The sequence below is a fragment of the Didymella exigua genome (assembly GCF_010094145.1).
Source record: "Didymella exigua CBS 183.55 unplaced genomic scaffold M421scaffold_20, whole genome shotgun sequence".
NCBI lineage: Eukaryota > Fungi > Ascomycota > Dothideomycetes > Pleosporales > Didymellaceae > Didymella > Didymella exigua.
This window is the reverse complement of record NW_022984794.1, coordinates 257,112-271,869: the sequence shown is the minus strand read 5'-3', so window position 1 is coordinate 271,869 and position 14,758 is coordinate 257,112. Positions and strand designations below refer to the sequence as shown.

Genomic DNA, 14,758 nt, shown 5'->3' with positions numbered 1-14,758 from the left:
GCTCGTAGATAGATTCATATCAAATCACCTCATCTTCTACATCTGTATAGTTCAACAGGTTATGAGCCCCTGTGAGGCTGCATCTGCTCGGCCTGATCCTCGCTAGGTAACCGAGATGATAGCCCCGCCTCAGTCATCAGCACCTCGCAACACTGCTTCTGTCTTCGTTAGTCGACCTCACCTATGGCAAATTATACCATTCGCACACCTAATGACCCCATTATTGACGAACCTGACGGTGGTTCTCACTCGAAGCTATGCAACAAGTGCTCAGTTCTCTCCTTCAACGATGCTGAGCTAGGAGGCTACGAGGAGGACGGCGTGCTACAGTTCGACGATGTGGAGAACGATCAAAGAAAGACACTCAGAATCGATTACAACCATTCCGACACCTTGCCATACCTGCCACTACTGCAGGAGTCGGCGAGATCAGGCTGCCACTTCTGTGCCACACTACGCAAGGAGACCCTCAGCCTAGGAATCGATCACTCTGGCGACATCACCTACACTCTACATTATACGTTCGGGCCCAAACTAACGGAACGGTACGAAGAAGAAGTCGGAATCTACTTGCTCATCGTCGAAATGAGTATCATTGGGGAGGACTTGGAGATCCTCCGAGAAGGGCTGGTATTCACTGTCGACTCTACAGGTAAGTGGCATCCTGTAATGGCAAGACTGCGGACTGACCCATGAAGGAGCCTGCCGTGATTGGTTACAGACTTTACCATCTCCTTCTGGGGATGCACTGTGCACTGCGAACATGACGGACCTAATAAATGTCTTGTCTGGATGCGACACAAATTGCGAATGCAGTGAGGCGGAAGCATCCGATTTCTTACCGACTCGACTACTTGACTTGCACGATTGGGGCACATCCAAATTAATTCGTGTTGTTGAAGCCTCTTCCATCGCTCCGTCGACAGAAGCACGTTACGTGGCACTCAGTTACTGTTGGGGTCCTCCGTCTGCAGCGACTTTACAACTGAAAACCACCCACGAAACCTACCAGGAACGCCTTATTGGTATCAATGCGGACTCCCTAACACCAGTTATGAAAGACGCAGTCGATTTCACCCACGCTCTATCATTCCGCTACTTGTGGATCGACGCCTTGTGCATCATACAAGGAGACTACGAGGATTGGGTCAGGGAATCCGCTCAGATGGATCTTGTGTACGCCAATGCGTATTTCGCACTTTGCCCGCTCACATCATCGACTTGTCTCCAGGGATTCCTCAAACGTGAACGCTCTATTCAGGTCCCGTTCAAGTCATCTATCCAGGATGAGACGACTGGAACAATTCACTTGCGATTTCTCAAGTCGGGACTCATTGGAAACATGTTCTCAATCAATTACATGGAGACGGCTGCTACGGTATGGAACACACGAGGCTGGACATTTCAAGAGAAGAACCTTGCATCCCGCAGGATCTATGTTGGCCGTTCTCAGTTGCACTACATGTGTGCCAGAAAGGAGTGGATGGAACCTTCGTGGTGGTCCACCAGTCCGGAGGACCATCAAATACAGCAATACTTAATGGATGACGATCGTTATGGAGATCCCAACGATAACTGGACTGAATTGGTTGACGAGTACGTCTCACGCCAGCTTACCAACCCTGCTGACAGGTTTCCTGCGCTGTCGGGCATCGCCAAACTCTTCGCGAAGGCGACTGGAGATGATTACGTTGCGGGCCTATGGTCATCGGATATCCTCCGCCAGTGCCTTTGGAAGGGCTACCGCGGTGTGAACAGTCTCGAAAAGCTTCTCGAATCGCTCTCTGTCAACAACAGCGATGACTACATCTGCCCTTCTTGGAGCTGGGCGCGTCAACATAATGTCATATTCCCCCATTTCAAGGCCAAGCATGCATTCCGCTCGGAATGCAAAAGTCTAAAAGTATGGGCTGTTCCAACGGATACAGACCTTAACCCATGGGGCTGTGTGAGAGACGGGCATCTCGAAGTCGAGGCGAGGTATCTCACCATCGACGGGGTCTGGACGAGGATTACCGCTAGAACTTCTGCTTCAAACTTCCATGTATGGACTGTGCGCCTGGGCAGTGATTGCCGCGTGGATTGCAGCCTGGATTGGGACGACTCGAATGTGGACTTTGTGCCTTTCAAACAAGCAATATTTGTGCTCTTGGCCAGTAGTATGGACACTGAAGCCCAGGTTACGACGCCTGAGACAGTCAGAGAGAGCAACTTGGCATGGGACGGCTTAGAAGTCCGTGTATCCAAGCAAGAAGCGACACTGTCTGTAGACGCAGGCATCTCATGCGCCAATATCCCATTCATGACCCGACGAAAGGCATGGGGCCTCTTGCTGCGTCCATCACGGAGTGGTCACATTGTTCGTATCGGACTTTTCGAGATCAGGGCTAGGTTTGGCGGGCCTGGAATCTTCCGCGACAGCCCGTTGCGAGTGTTTGACATTGTGTAAGCGGCTCGGTGGGCTTTCACCGCGTACGCCCAGCACTAAACAGTAAACTGACAATGCCCTGACCCATAGTGAATGTAAAGCCGCTCAATAGCTCTGCGCTTCTCCCAGCCACAATCCTCAACTTATTCAACCAAATTCACCAAGCGCATTCGATATGAAAAAGCTCAACAACCTCCCTCAAGAACTCTTCGACCTCGTCTGCAAGTATTGCCCGCGCGAAGCCATCATCGCGCTTCGGCACACCGATCGCCAACTTACGGAAACGACTCGAGAGCAATTTCACAATGGATTCAACTCACTCATCGTGACATGCTCTAAGGCTGGCCTGGAGCGTCTCGAGAAGCTCACAACCGATCCCTACTGCTCGAAGCATGTTTTGTCGAGGGTCAAGAAGGTCACTTTCTCCACACTGACGCCGCATCGACTCCAAGAGTTGGCCGAGTCGCGATCCCGTCCACAACCAGACGGAGGAGACAACTATCTTCGAGCGTATACTTACGTGCGAAAAACGCTGGTCGATGGCCTGAACGCACTACCGAACCTGGACACCGTCACTGTTACCGATCTTCCTTTCTGCGGCATTGTCGATCCTCCAGTCCGATTGTTGAAGAGCGCCGATTCTAAGATTCCGTGGAATGCGCAGGCGCCATTCGACCCACTGCACACGGCAGTCACTATGCTTCAGTCCGAAACATGGGGACGAGTGGAAATGCTATGCCTTGCTTTGCAGCGCTCTCCGATCTCCTCGCCAGGGCCACTGGTGTACGGGCTAGAAGCTGCACTGAGCATCTTCCACGACCTCAATGCTCGGAATACTATTAAGATCAACTTGATCACAAATTTCTCCGGGAACGGGTTTCCTCTCATTGAGCAGTTGCGTTATCTCCGTTTTGCGACTTTTTACGCTCCCAGCAACAATGTCCTTGATAAATACAAGCAGATGTTCGGCCTCAGCAATTTGTTCGACAGCATCATTTACAAGCAGTGCCAGCTCGACTTGACCTTGGTAGGCGGTCCTCATACTATCACGGATGGTGGACCAACTGGACCTGTCGGTATTCATCAGATGTTTGCTGACGCTCCCACTGCACTCCGGTCGCTCACACTCGAGGGCATTTCGGAGGACAGACTGTTCAGCACCCTCGTTGGATTCTTCGTCAAGCGGCCGCGTTTCTCTTACATCCCGTATATTTCTATCGTCGACACGGGGCTCACAGCCTACCCATACCATCTCTTTTCCGAGTACGGCGAGCTGCTCAAGAATGTCGAGTTCCGTGACTGCTGGGCTGATCCGATGCGGTGGTTCCAACTGATGAACGACATTTGGAAATCCCAATCGATTCAAGATCTGAGCATCGTTGGCTGCCAAGTCGTCGATCGGTATGCTCTTGAGAATGCTCAGAATGGCATTATGGACGTGGAGGTGCCGTTTGAGGAGTTGGGCGATACGCATTTGGGGAGCCATACGGATATTCGCATCGGTTTGAAGCAGCTGGCACTTCGGATTCGCGACCGTTGGAGCCCACCGGCTTAATAACTTACATATCCACTGATTGTTGCAGATCAGCTTGACGTAGCATAAGCGCGCAACCATTGCCGGTCATGTCTCAGTTTAGTAGTCCGTCCAACACTAAAGTAGCATCATAGAAATCCATGGATATCTACTACCACATTTATTTCTCAATTGACAACATCCTCTACACACCCCTCACACTCCTCGCCTCGCAATAATAACACACGGCTCCCTCGCATGCCAACTCCTCAACTTCGGCTCCCCCAACACATCACCCCCCTGCAACAGCATCTGCGTATTACTCCTAGGCCTCGCGCCCTCCCCCCTAGCCCCCACGCCATGCTCCACAATCTCAGCCTCATCAATCGTAGCCCCGACCTCAAACGTGCCCGCACACAGCGCCACAAGCCCCAGCTCAGACTCGACCACCCCGCCCGCGCGTATCGGAGGCAGCTTGGCTTGCAGCACGCCGGTCCAGGATAGTCGCTTGTCCAGGTCGAGCGCGAGGTTGTGCGGCAGCCCTGCGAGGTAGGGCTGCAGACGCAGAATGGGCGCGATGGGAGTAAGACTGCGGTTCCGGACTGTGGTGACGAGGCGCAGGAAGGTGTCGGTTGGGGCGCTGAAGGTGTGGTGCGTGAGTTGCGCCACTTGGAGACTTTGGGCATCTTCATCTCCGTCTCCATCTTCGTCTCCGTCGCGCGTCAGGCGCATCTCAATCGCCACGTCGTCCAGCCTGATCGCTTCAACCATGCGCAAGTTGAGCCGCAGGCCGCGCAGTTCTATCTCGCCGTGGCGGCCGCTTCCTTCTTCGGTCCAGCTCCCGCGCACGAATTGCAGCATGTGATGGCGGAACCAGAATGACTCGCGGCTGGCGCGCTCCGTCTCGGGACTGATTTTGCTAGTGCTGACTACGAACTGCCGCTGGTTTGCGGGGTTGAGCAATGGAACCGCGGCGTGCGGATCGGCGATGTAGAGGCGCGGGAGCACGATGGCGAGGCGGTGCACGTGCCCGGGTTGGATGACTTCGGTTACAGTGTAGGCGTGCTCCCAGCTGTCGATATCAGGGGTAAGGGTCGGCGGTGGGCGCACTTGAACGGTGGTGGTGAGGGGGTTGGGCCAGGAGTTGCGCAGGTCGAGTAGGAGAAGACAGTATTCGGAGTCGTGACCGAGGGTGCGCATGTGTTGGAAGAAGGTCTGGTAGTGGGTGCTATTCTTGTTGAGTATGGTGGCTGATGGCAATGTTGAGGTGTTGTTGGGCGAAGCGTTACGACTGGACCACGCAAAGTCGTCGGAGAGCGGTAAGATGTCTGGTCGTTGGAGCTGGACGCTTGCGTTGACAGTGATTGAGATGGGCACTGATACTTGTCGAGTGAAGAAGCGATCCTGCACTTCAGATCGTCGCTTGCCGAGGTGAGCATAATTGATCTGGATGACTGCGTCTGTCAAACGTGTGCGACCGACCACTTCGACAGTGAAGTCTGCCTCAGCTCCAGGTGCAATGTTAAAGGTTTCCTCTTCGTTATTCCTGCACCAACGCAATGCTGGAAAGTAGGCAAGTTGTGTCTCCAGTTCGTGCAGCTCAGCTGCAGGCAGCCCCTTCTCGGTGAGGGCGGCTTGCATTGCTGTCGTCGCAGAGTCCTGGAAACTGATGTTGACAAAGTCCACCGCTGTTGTCATTGATGTATTCTTGACTGTCACTGTGAACTGTTTGCGTTCCCCTTCGAGAACCATGAGTGCTGACTGAGGCAATGATACTTTAGAAAATGTAACGATCGGTTGCTCGGGGATGACGTTGAAGGTCAGAGTCTCCGGCTGTGGTGCGGATGATGCCTTTCGTGCGATTGTAGGATCGATCGCTGTTGACGGTCGAGTGGCCGGTGCGCCCAAACATGCTTTGAGGCCTATCCGTTTCATTTTTAATTCCCTCGTTGGTCTCCATGGCTGCGGGAAGATGGGGAACAGGCGCTCCCGGCAACCAATGACTTTGATGTAGCACCCGATGATCTTCATTGATCCAGATGAGAGCGCTCGGCCAGTGATCTGGAACTTCTGTGTTCTGTAAGGGCCAAGTAGGAAGTGCTCTTCCTTACCGACGAACTTTACGCCATCCGCGGCAATTCTCAGAGACTGCACTTCCAGCTCAAAGTCGTACGGGTTCTGTAATGCCAAAACATAGCGATAGTCCTCGTTGGCGACAAGTATAGTCTCTGATGCGCCAGTCTGCGGCTTCTTAAGCCAAGGGTTGTGAAGGAAAGGACCGTCCTTTTCCAACTTGGCTAGCTGGAGCTCTGCAGGGCGGTGCTGGGTCAGTCGCAGAGGCAATGGCTCTTCCAGAATGAAAAGTCCACGGAGTAGGAAGTCGTCCCAGTACTCAGTCTCCATATGTTCAAGGCCAAGCTTGTTCGCTGCCGTCACCGCGCGGGAGATGTTTGAGAACAGCCTGACTTGCTCTTCTCGCGGAAGTGATACAAAGACGTCGGTACTGTTCGGTCTTGGAGCTGTTCCGGGCCCTGCTACGCGGAGCAACAGAGCGGTAAAGTGGAGTACCCCGTTAAAGTCCGGCAAAGCCTCGCAAAAATTGAGACACATCCGCAAGACTTCCAATTTCAGGCTCAGGCTGCCGAATGATTTCAGTGCTGATATCTTCAAGATATGATCTATCAGCCGCTGGCTGGTAGCATCGTGGGTGGCATCCAGAGTCCCTGGGACTGGTACGTCGAAGAAAGATCCCTTCGAGTTGGGAATTCCATATATTCGGCCAAGCAAGCCAAGAAACTCATCAATGCCGTTCTCGACTTCGGCTTCTCCCAGATTGAGAGCTCCAGCGCCGGAAGGGTGTCCGCCGACCATGTTGAGCGCAGCAAGGCCAGCAGCAGGGTGCACTCCCATCTCTGCTGCTCCAATCTTTCGAGCCTGCACAAGGCCTGGTATCAACGATGTTATGAACTCCTTCATAACGATCGCCTTCTTGCGCTGCAAGCCTAAAGAGGATAGAACAGACGCAACGCCCGCTAGTACAAGAACTCGATCTGTGGGGTTCATGCCAGAGGTCTCAACAGGGCCAGGTAGAGCCCGGAACAGCATCGTCGCGATGTCATTTCGGGTAGGATGCACGCTCAATCGAGGGACTGACAGCCTTGGTTTTTGCACGTAGGGCGTGTTTCGAACCAGGTGCTGCAGAGAATCGTAATCTAGATACCCAGCAGAAAGGTTCATAGCAGCCAGAAGCTTCGAAAATCTAATGACACACTCTGAAAGTGCCAGTGGTGGCATGGCTTCGCCTGCAAAGTTGGCCGCGCGGCTGTACATGTTCAGTATCATGTTGACCAGGTCCGGAAGGAGATGATTGAGGCTTTCGAGTGCTACCTCATGACTGGAGGACCTGCCTGATGCAGTCATGTCAGACACGCTATTCGATGGTGTGTGGTCAGGTGACTTGGAAGACGACTTGTCGTAGATGGGAAAGCAGATTTGAGGTATCTGCCCATGTTAGCAATCACCATCACCAGCTTTAGAGATGGCAGACCTACCTGAAAATCCATGCCTGACCATGCAAACAACAGGAGACACACCATGATGTTCTCCAGGGCTTTGGCTTGCCAAAGATGATCGCTGTAAGCTCGAGCTCTGGTGGCGCCATCAACAAGTTCTCTCAAAGCTTCGTGCCAATGTCCCGCGCACATGTACAGAGAACCAATCACGATGCTCACTCGGCCACGTCCTTTGTTCCGCGCGCGTTCACCCACTCCACCAGACCCAAACCCTTGGATAGACACTCTGTCAGCGCTGGCATCCCGGGTTTTCGTTGCAGTGGAAGTGTTCCGAGGTGGGGAAGTCGGATTGTTCACACCAGATATCTCATCGAAGGTAGTTGGAGGTGTGCGCATTCCCTGAGTAGAGGGTGAGCCGGCTCTAGAATCTTCTGTCGACACTGGGCCACCAGACGAGGGCAACACGGGCATCGACATGCGATGCAAGTCTTTATGTTGTGCTCCAGAGACGGGTGACTCAGGTCTACTCGCTGTGGGCGTCTGTGAGGCCCGCCTCGAGAACTGCGCTGTGCCCGACTCTGGACTAGCCCAGCTTGGAGCATTGTCGACTGATCCACTATGCGAGGCAGGTGAAGCTATTGTCGGCAAAGCCTGCATCGATCTGGCGAGTGTTGTCATCTCTGCCAACAGTGTTGAAGTCAGATCGCACATGATGGTCTTCAGGGTCGTCGTCTTCAGCTGTGCCATGGGAGGTACTAGTAGCGTTTCTTCTGGCAATCGTGCATGTCGAGATTGGGACGTCGATTCGAATGCCATAATACAGTGATAATAAGCTTTCGGAAACTGATCTCGCAGATCTTCGGCTGTTGAACTCAGTTCCTGCACGTCCCCATCATCGGCTGCTGGCTCGACAGAGTCGCTCTCTTCGGCACGTGACCCATCAAGCCATGGGTATTCTGCAGCATCTGCAATGCCAATCACGAGAAGAGGCTCCCGAAATTGTTCAAATGGCGATAGTGACAACTGTGAAGCTGAAGGCAGTGATGTTGACAGGTCATACAAAAGTGTTCCATTGGGAAATGCTAGAGGAGAGAACATATCTGCGCGGCGCCAAGATCAGTAATTGTCGACATAGGCGCGGGTTCAAGGGTTCCTACTCCTGTCTGGCCGAGCGTCAGGGCTAACATCTCCAAGCCGAACAAGAGATTGCTGTCGTAGAAGGTCGACGAACGACAAAAAGCGCGAACGCCTGATGCGACCAACTGGGAGGAGCTGCGCTTTGATGCGCGCAGGGGCGATGAAGTCCATCGGAGAGAGGGGCTCGGCTGCCATTGCCACGTCTGTGTCTGGTACGTGACCTGGCGGCCGAGAGGAGTATATGTTATCGTATTTCGAGGACTACGTTGGCCTTTTGATGCATCGCGATTACGATTCGGTGTAAGGTACGCGGTCAATTTGGCTATGGCGGTCACGGCCGCCCGCAGGTGCTAGTCCGCTTCCTTCTAGCGCGAAACCCGCTTCATCGTCGACTTCATTGTGTCAGATATCACCACATCCATCTTCAAACACTGCATCAGTAGGCGCGTCTTTCATTCCTGAGTCCCGATTGCATAGCGTGGTATCATCTGGCCTTTGTAATAGCGCTTCTCTTACCTTCCTGCTTTTTCGATTTGCGACTTTGCCACAGCCACCCGTGGCTGGTTGAACTCGAACCCTCGCAAAGATTGGGGTCACGTCCACGCCCAACCAGGATTTGCACATCGCCCTCATCTTATCTACTGCTTTCAATCCACGCAGACCTAATTTGCGACCCTTCTGCAGGCACAGTTCCGACGCAGTCTGGGTGTAGATTTGGCCACCGCTTCTTGGAAGGCAACAACGTCGCCACTTAAAACCTGTACTTGATTCATACAACGAAGAGCACTTTTCACGACCAACATATCGAACCTTCACGATGGCCTCGATAGACTTCGCGCGGTTGCGCAATCAGACGATGGCTGACGGGCTTGACAGCGAGGTCACAGTCAACACCAGGGCTTTGATAGACAAGGTTCTGGCTCGTTACTCAAGCGAGCATACGACACTACGAGAATTAATCCAGAATGCTGCCGACGCGAAGGCTAATACTGTCACAATCAGACTGGAAACCGATCCCTCACTCAGCATACCGACACCGCAAGGAGCGGAGGATCCCGTCCTCCTAAGACACGTCATTCAAAACCACACCCTGAAGCGCCTGGTAGTCACAAATAACGGCCAGGCATTCACACCCGCAGACTGGAAACGGCTCAAGAGTATCGCAGACGGCAATCCTGATGAGACCAAGATCGGTGCGTTCGGTGTGGGCTTCTACAGTGTGTTTGCCGATTGTGATGAGCCTTTCGTAGTCTCTGGAGACAAGACTATGGCTTTCTACTGGAAAGGTAATACTCTTTCCACCAAGATAGCGTCGGTACCAGCGGATCACGATACCTCGTTGACCATCTTTTCGTTGGATTATCGACAAGCAAATCCGGCATCGCCATCCTACAGCCCATCGAAACTTCCCAACCTGCCAACTCTGTGTCAGTTCCTGGCAACCAGTCTGACATTTGTTGGACTCGAGAGTGTTGAGTTGCATGTGGATGATTACGTGGTGGCGTCTTTCTCGAAGAAAGTATCTCCACCAGAAGACATTCGAGTTCCTCAAGGCTTGAAGACAGAGACAGAAGGTGGCCTGATGCGTGTACAACACGTCACTCGACAGCACTCTCAGATAGACGCGGAATGGATGAACGTCATCGCGACAGCACAACTACCGCCGAAGCGGGCTGCCGATCTAGTGCAACAGGAAGTCCGCAATGCAGGAACTACTCTGCGGAGTTTCTTCTCGAAATTTTCAACTCCAGCTCCTCAATCCACTGCGAAGGCTGTGAAGCCACCGCCTACAGAAAAGCTCAGCTCAGACCAGACGATTGAGGGCGATTCCAAGAGTACAATTTTCCTGCAAGTCTACACCGTGGAGGCGTCTACGAAAGTGTCGCAGAAGTTTGCAGCTGAGATTGAAAGAGCGACGAAGAAGTCGCCACCAAAGTCAACAAAGATAGCTCTATTGACCTCGCCTTATCAAGATCCCTCAGCTATGCTCTCAACGGGCTCAGGAAGCACCGCCGAGTTATCTGCAAAAATCTTTGCGGAAGTGCTTCCCACGAAGTCTGGTCGCATCTTTATTGGCTTTCCAACTGCTCAAACGACCGGTTATCTTGCTCACATCTCAGCTCCGTCCCTGATTCCGACAGTCGAGCGTGAGAACGTCGATATGAACGCACGCTACATCTCGACGTGGAACATCGAGCTTCTGCGCGTTGCTGGATTGGCCTGCCGTATATCTTACGTATCTGAGATGTCTGAAATCCAAACTCGGGTCAAGGCTGAGCCAGTCGATGCCCTGATTCCTAGAGCTGTTTACACTCTGCAACAGTACACGGCAAATACATCTCATCCGTCGACAGCGCTCGGTGAGAAGATTGACGAAGCCTTCTGGAGCTGTTCCAAGGAGCGCTCGATTGCAATCCTGTCCACTAAAGGCGTAATGGCCAGTAAGAACGTCCGAATGCCTGCAGAGACACTGAGTTTCTTAAACGAGGTGCCTATGGTACCCCAGCAGCTAGCGACTGAAGCAGTTACGTTCATGCTCAGCTTGCACAGGCGAGGCTTTATCACCGAACTCACGATGCAGGATATCCGACAAGGATTGGAGTCTCGTGCGCTCAATGAGGAAGAGTTGAGTGAATTCATACGGTGGTGTGGCGCCAAACTCGAGAGCGGCGAGATCGATATTCCTGGGTCGCGCAGTCTATTCGAGAACACCGTCGCGAACATCGACGTACAACCGGAAAAGAACTCAGGCAGGATCCTGGCGCTCGGAGACATTAGCACCTACGTGAACCCAGCCAGGATCACGCCGACACTGCCTCTGCCAGCTGATACGATACCCTTCGCGTTTACCAAGAACATGTCGGCCAAGCAGCTGCAAATGTTCGGTTGGCTTGAGCTGTCCATGGTGCGTTGGCTTCGATACCTTACGACTCCACCGCAGCTGGCCGAATTTGCATCGTCCGAGACCTTGGCTTTGTCAGTGCTCAGTCTTGCATCGAAGTGCTGGGAACAACTCGACGGCAGCTCAAAGGAGACTGTCGTCAAGATCCTGACACCTCATACCATCATGCCCACCAAAGTAGGCCTGCGCCGTCCGCAGGAGTCGTACTTCTCCACAGTCAGGCTTTTTGATGATCTGCCGACCGTAAAGCCATTCGCCGGTTCGAAAGAAAAGTTCCTGCTGGCGCTGGGTGTCCGCAAGACTATCGACTTACCCATGGTATTCGACAGAATGCGGAATAATGATGCTGCGACTGGTAATGACAAGGCTTCTTGGAATCACGTCGATCTTATCAAGTACTTTGCATCAGTTATCGATGAGATACCCAAAAAGGATCTAGACAGACTCAGGGAGACGCCATTCCTGCCAGGAGAGGGTAAGCTGGTGAAGCCAGGCCAGATGTTCAAAGCCTCAGAGCTCTACGCTCCGGATCAGGCGATTTTGTCGCTCGGTCTGACGCAGGTCAAGATTCCCTTCGAGCTCAAACCCGGCCTTCGTGAGGGAGCTCTTCTGTTGCGTCTAGGCTTGAAGCAATGGCCTGACTCCACCACTATTGCCAATACTCTTAATCGTGCTGGACAGGCGAGCGATCAGCAGTTGTACCTTCTGACACTGGACTATTTCTTGCAGAACTACTACAAGAACAACTACGGCGCTGAAGTGGCTAAGTTCGCGGCTCTCACCCTCCCGATCCTGCCGACAGAGCAGGCGCCTTTTCCAAGCCTGGTCGCGCCATTTCAATGCTACATGAATGAGAATGCAGCATGTCTGGGCTTCGCTATCTTGAGGTCGGACCTTCGTCCACATGCCGAGAAACTAGGCGTAAAGCGGGATCCTCCGATTATGCCTTGTGTACAGCAGCTTCTAAAGTCGCCTCCCAAGAGCAAGATTGACGCAGAGATGCAATTTGCATACTTTGCTAGCCGGGGCGCGGAGCTAGATCAGACTCGTGGACTCACGAACAGTCTGTCGACTGCGAATATCGTACCGATCTTCCGAAAGTACTACCTCGACCCAACCTGCAGTGGGTTCGAGGACAGCTCGAAGCGACAGACCGGCAAGACAGAAATGCGTATCCACCACTATAACCCACCAGAGCATGTCTTCGTTGGCCGCGACCAAGAGTATCGCGGCATCCTTGACTATGTCCATTATGGTGCAGAAGCCACAGCATTTCTATTGAAGATCGGAGCCAAGCACGAGCCAAGCGTTCGCGACCTTGCAGAGCTTCTGACCTTCAAGCCTGCTCGCTTCCTCAACAGCATAGGCCAAGAAAAGTACCTCGACTTACTTCGGAAGCTGGCTGAGCATGCCTCTGCATTGTGGAAGGACAAAGCACTGGTCGAGAAGCTGGTGGCTTCTCGGATCCTGCTCGGGTATAGGGACATCAAAGAAGACTCAAAGAAAGAGGAAGCACCAGATGATGATATCGATGACTTTGACGAGCCAGGTGTGCATCGCGAGTGGTCTCTGAATAGCGCTCGGGAGATTGTCATTATTGACGATGTCAACCACCTCTCCAAATTCCGTGACTACGTCATCGCAGCACCACAAGAAGAGATACTCGAGGAGTTTTACGCACGCTTCGGTACGCCGAAGATCTCGGACCTTGTCAAGACCAACCAGACCATCGGTACTGTGGCTCGCGATCAGAGCCCTGCCATCAATCTGCGCAAAGACATCTTGGAGCGCGCTCGGTTGTTTCTCCACGAATATGAGCGAGACGGCTCAACAAAGGCTATCAGACACGATTCGAAGTGGCTTGCATCCAACCTGACAGTACACTGCGTGTCCGACATCTCGATCCGTTATTCGCTTGCAGAGCGCAACGTCGCGACCTCGTCCAAGAAGACTGCGATTATCCTCAAGATGCGCGCAGCAGGTTATGTCTTGAGCATCACCCCCAAGTACGACTTATACGAGGTGTCGAAGGAACTCGTCAGGCTCCTGATTACGAGACCGAAGCAAAATGATACGATTGCTCTAGAGCGTATCCTGACCGAACCGCTACGAAGGCTGCAACAGAAAGGCATCAACGTAGAGCGTATCCTTCGTCGCAAAGAACACGAAGCTCGTATTGCGAAGCAACAAGTGATCGAGCACGAGCAAGAGGAGCGTCAACGCGCAGCGGAGCAAGCCAAGTCCGCTGTCGCAAAGGTCGGCGACACCGAGGACGTCCCCCCACCTTCTACGCCCGAGAAGTCCAACAAGATGCCTGGCGCATTTGGCAACAGCCCCGATACTTCCATGGAGCCTACCAATAACAATCGCCAATCGATGGACAATAGTTTGATCGGCAACTGGGCGAAGAAGCTGGGGTTCAAGAATGCAGGAGCAGCACCAGGCCCTGAGACTAAAGGCACCGATGGGCCTCAAATCAGTCGCGACATCCAAGCTACGAAGTCGAATATCCAGAATGCCATCAAAGAGTGCAGACCAGCTGGTCAACAGAACATCAACACCAAGCACCACCAGGACCCGACAGAGCTCGACCGCGGTGGCTACTGCAATGGCGAGCAGTGGGAAAATCTGCACAAGGCTTTCTCTGTCCCCTTCAATGGCAGGCACGTCGAAATTTACTATGGTCGTGATGAAGCTATGCCGCCGGCGGAGCTGCAGCCACAGCTCAACAGCTTCCTACCTCTCATCTTCGGTTTGACCGGTATTTTCCAAGTCAACCCTGCGGCCGTGAATATTTTTCTTGATAAGAAGTCCAATACTGTCGCCTTCAATCTGAGCGGAAGTCTTTTCTTTAACCTCGCTTGGTTCATGGCGCTGCATGCGCCAAACTTTGGAAGTCTCGAGGGTAGGCTGCGGGCATTGGACAGCTGGTTCTTCACATACTGTCACGAGCTGGCGCACAACTTAGTTGCAGACCACAATGCTAGGCACAACTGGTACAACCAGCAAATTGCCATCGAGTACAGTCAGCAGTACCGAGCAGCGCTGGAGAGCTTTACAAGAAACCTTCTAATCTAGACCGTTTGCTCCATGGTTTGCTGGAAGGAGATTAACATTGTCACCTCATAGAAGTGCATAAGACGGCGTTGTTTCTCGAGCCAGTGCTCCTGTCATTCTGTAGATCGAGTATAGATTTACATTTCTTCTCTCTTCTTAGCATGTGTCCTTGTCTCAGTTTCACTTACACCTCCCACCGCCCTTTCCGC

The 14,758-nt window shown here is 52.9% G+C and overlaps 4 protein-coding genes across 4 annotated transcripts; 3 read left to right on the top strand and 1 right to left on the bottom strand.

Annotated features, from left to right (window-relative positions):
• The first annotated feature begins 78 nt into the window (after nt 1-78).
• On the top strand, nt 79-3,010 carry M421DRAFT_207218 (HET-domain-containing protein). The gene is made up of 3 exons (XM_033588178.1): nt 79-652; nt 699-2,445; nt 2,519-3,010. The coding sequence occupies exons 1-3, from the start codon at nt 184-186 to the stop codon at nt 2,538-2,540; spliced, it is 2,238 nt and encodes a 745-aa protein (XP_033447051.1). The 5' UTR covers nt 79-183; the 3' UTR covers nt 2,541-3,010.
• On the top strand, nt 2,604-3,983 carry M421DRAFT_6706 (uncharacterized protein; the record flags this gene model as incomplete). Its single annotated transcript, XM_033596368.1, has 1 exon — nt 2,604-3,983. One exon carries the CDS (start codon nt 2,604-2,606, stop codon nt 3,981-3,983), a length of 1,380 nt encoding a protein of 459 aa, XP_033447050.1.
• M421DRAFT_422404 (hypercellular protein A) lies at nt 3,921-8,977 on the bottom strand. Its single transcript, XM_033593150.1, has 3 exons — nt 8,611-8,977; nt 7,493-8,553; nt 3,921-7,442 (listed from the first exon to the last, which is right to left on the bottom strand). Exons 1-3 carry the CDS (start codon nt 8,783-8,785, stop codon nt 4,158-4,160), a joined length of 4,521 nt encoding a protein of 1,506 aa, XP_033447049.1. The 5' UTR covers nt 8,786-8,977; the 3' UTR covers nt 3,921-4,157.
• A 469-nt stretch (nt 8,978-9,446) lies between these two features.
• On the top strand, nt 9,447-14,570 carry M421DRAFT_66995 (uncharacterized protein; the record flags this gene model as incomplete). Its single annotated transcript, XM_033596366.1, has 1 exon — nt 9,447-14,570. One exon carries the CDS (start codon nt 9,447-9,449, stop codon nt 14,568-14,570), a length of 5,124 nt encoding a protein of 1,707 aa, XP_033447048.1.
• Between the last annotated feature and the right edge of the window lie 188 nt (nt 14,571-14,758).

What these genes read in the sequence shown, in the direction of transcription:
- M421DRAFT_207218 (XM_033588178.1), top strand. Translation starts at nt 184, where the DNA reads ATGGCAAATTATACCATTCGCACACCTAATGACCCCATTATTGACGAA. An exon ending in ATTCACTGTCGACTCTACAG is followed by an intron (nt 653 to 698) that starts GTAAGTGGCATC and finishes TGACCCATGAAG; the next exon opens with GAGCCTGCCGTGATTGGTTA. An exon ending in TTGCGAGTGTTTGACATTGT is followed by an intron (nt 2,446 to 2,518) that starts GTAAGCGGCTCG and finishes CCTGACCCATAG; the next exon opens with TGAATGTAAAGCCGCTCAAT.
- M421DRAFT_422404 (XM_033593150.1), bottom strand. Translation starts at nt 8,785, where the DNA reads ATGGCAGCCGAGCCCCTCTCTCCGATGGACTTCATCGCCCCTGCGCGC. An exon ending in TGACGCTCGGCCAGACAGGA is followed by an intron (nt 8,554 to 8,610) that starts GTAGGAACCCTT and finishes GGCGCCGCGCAG; the next exon opens with ATATGTTCTCTCCTCTAGCA. An exon ending in GGTCAGGCATGGATTTTCAG is followed by an intron (nt 7,443 to 7,492) that starts GTAGGTCTGCCA and finishes TAACATGGGCAG; the next exon opens with ATACCTCAAATCTGCTTTCC.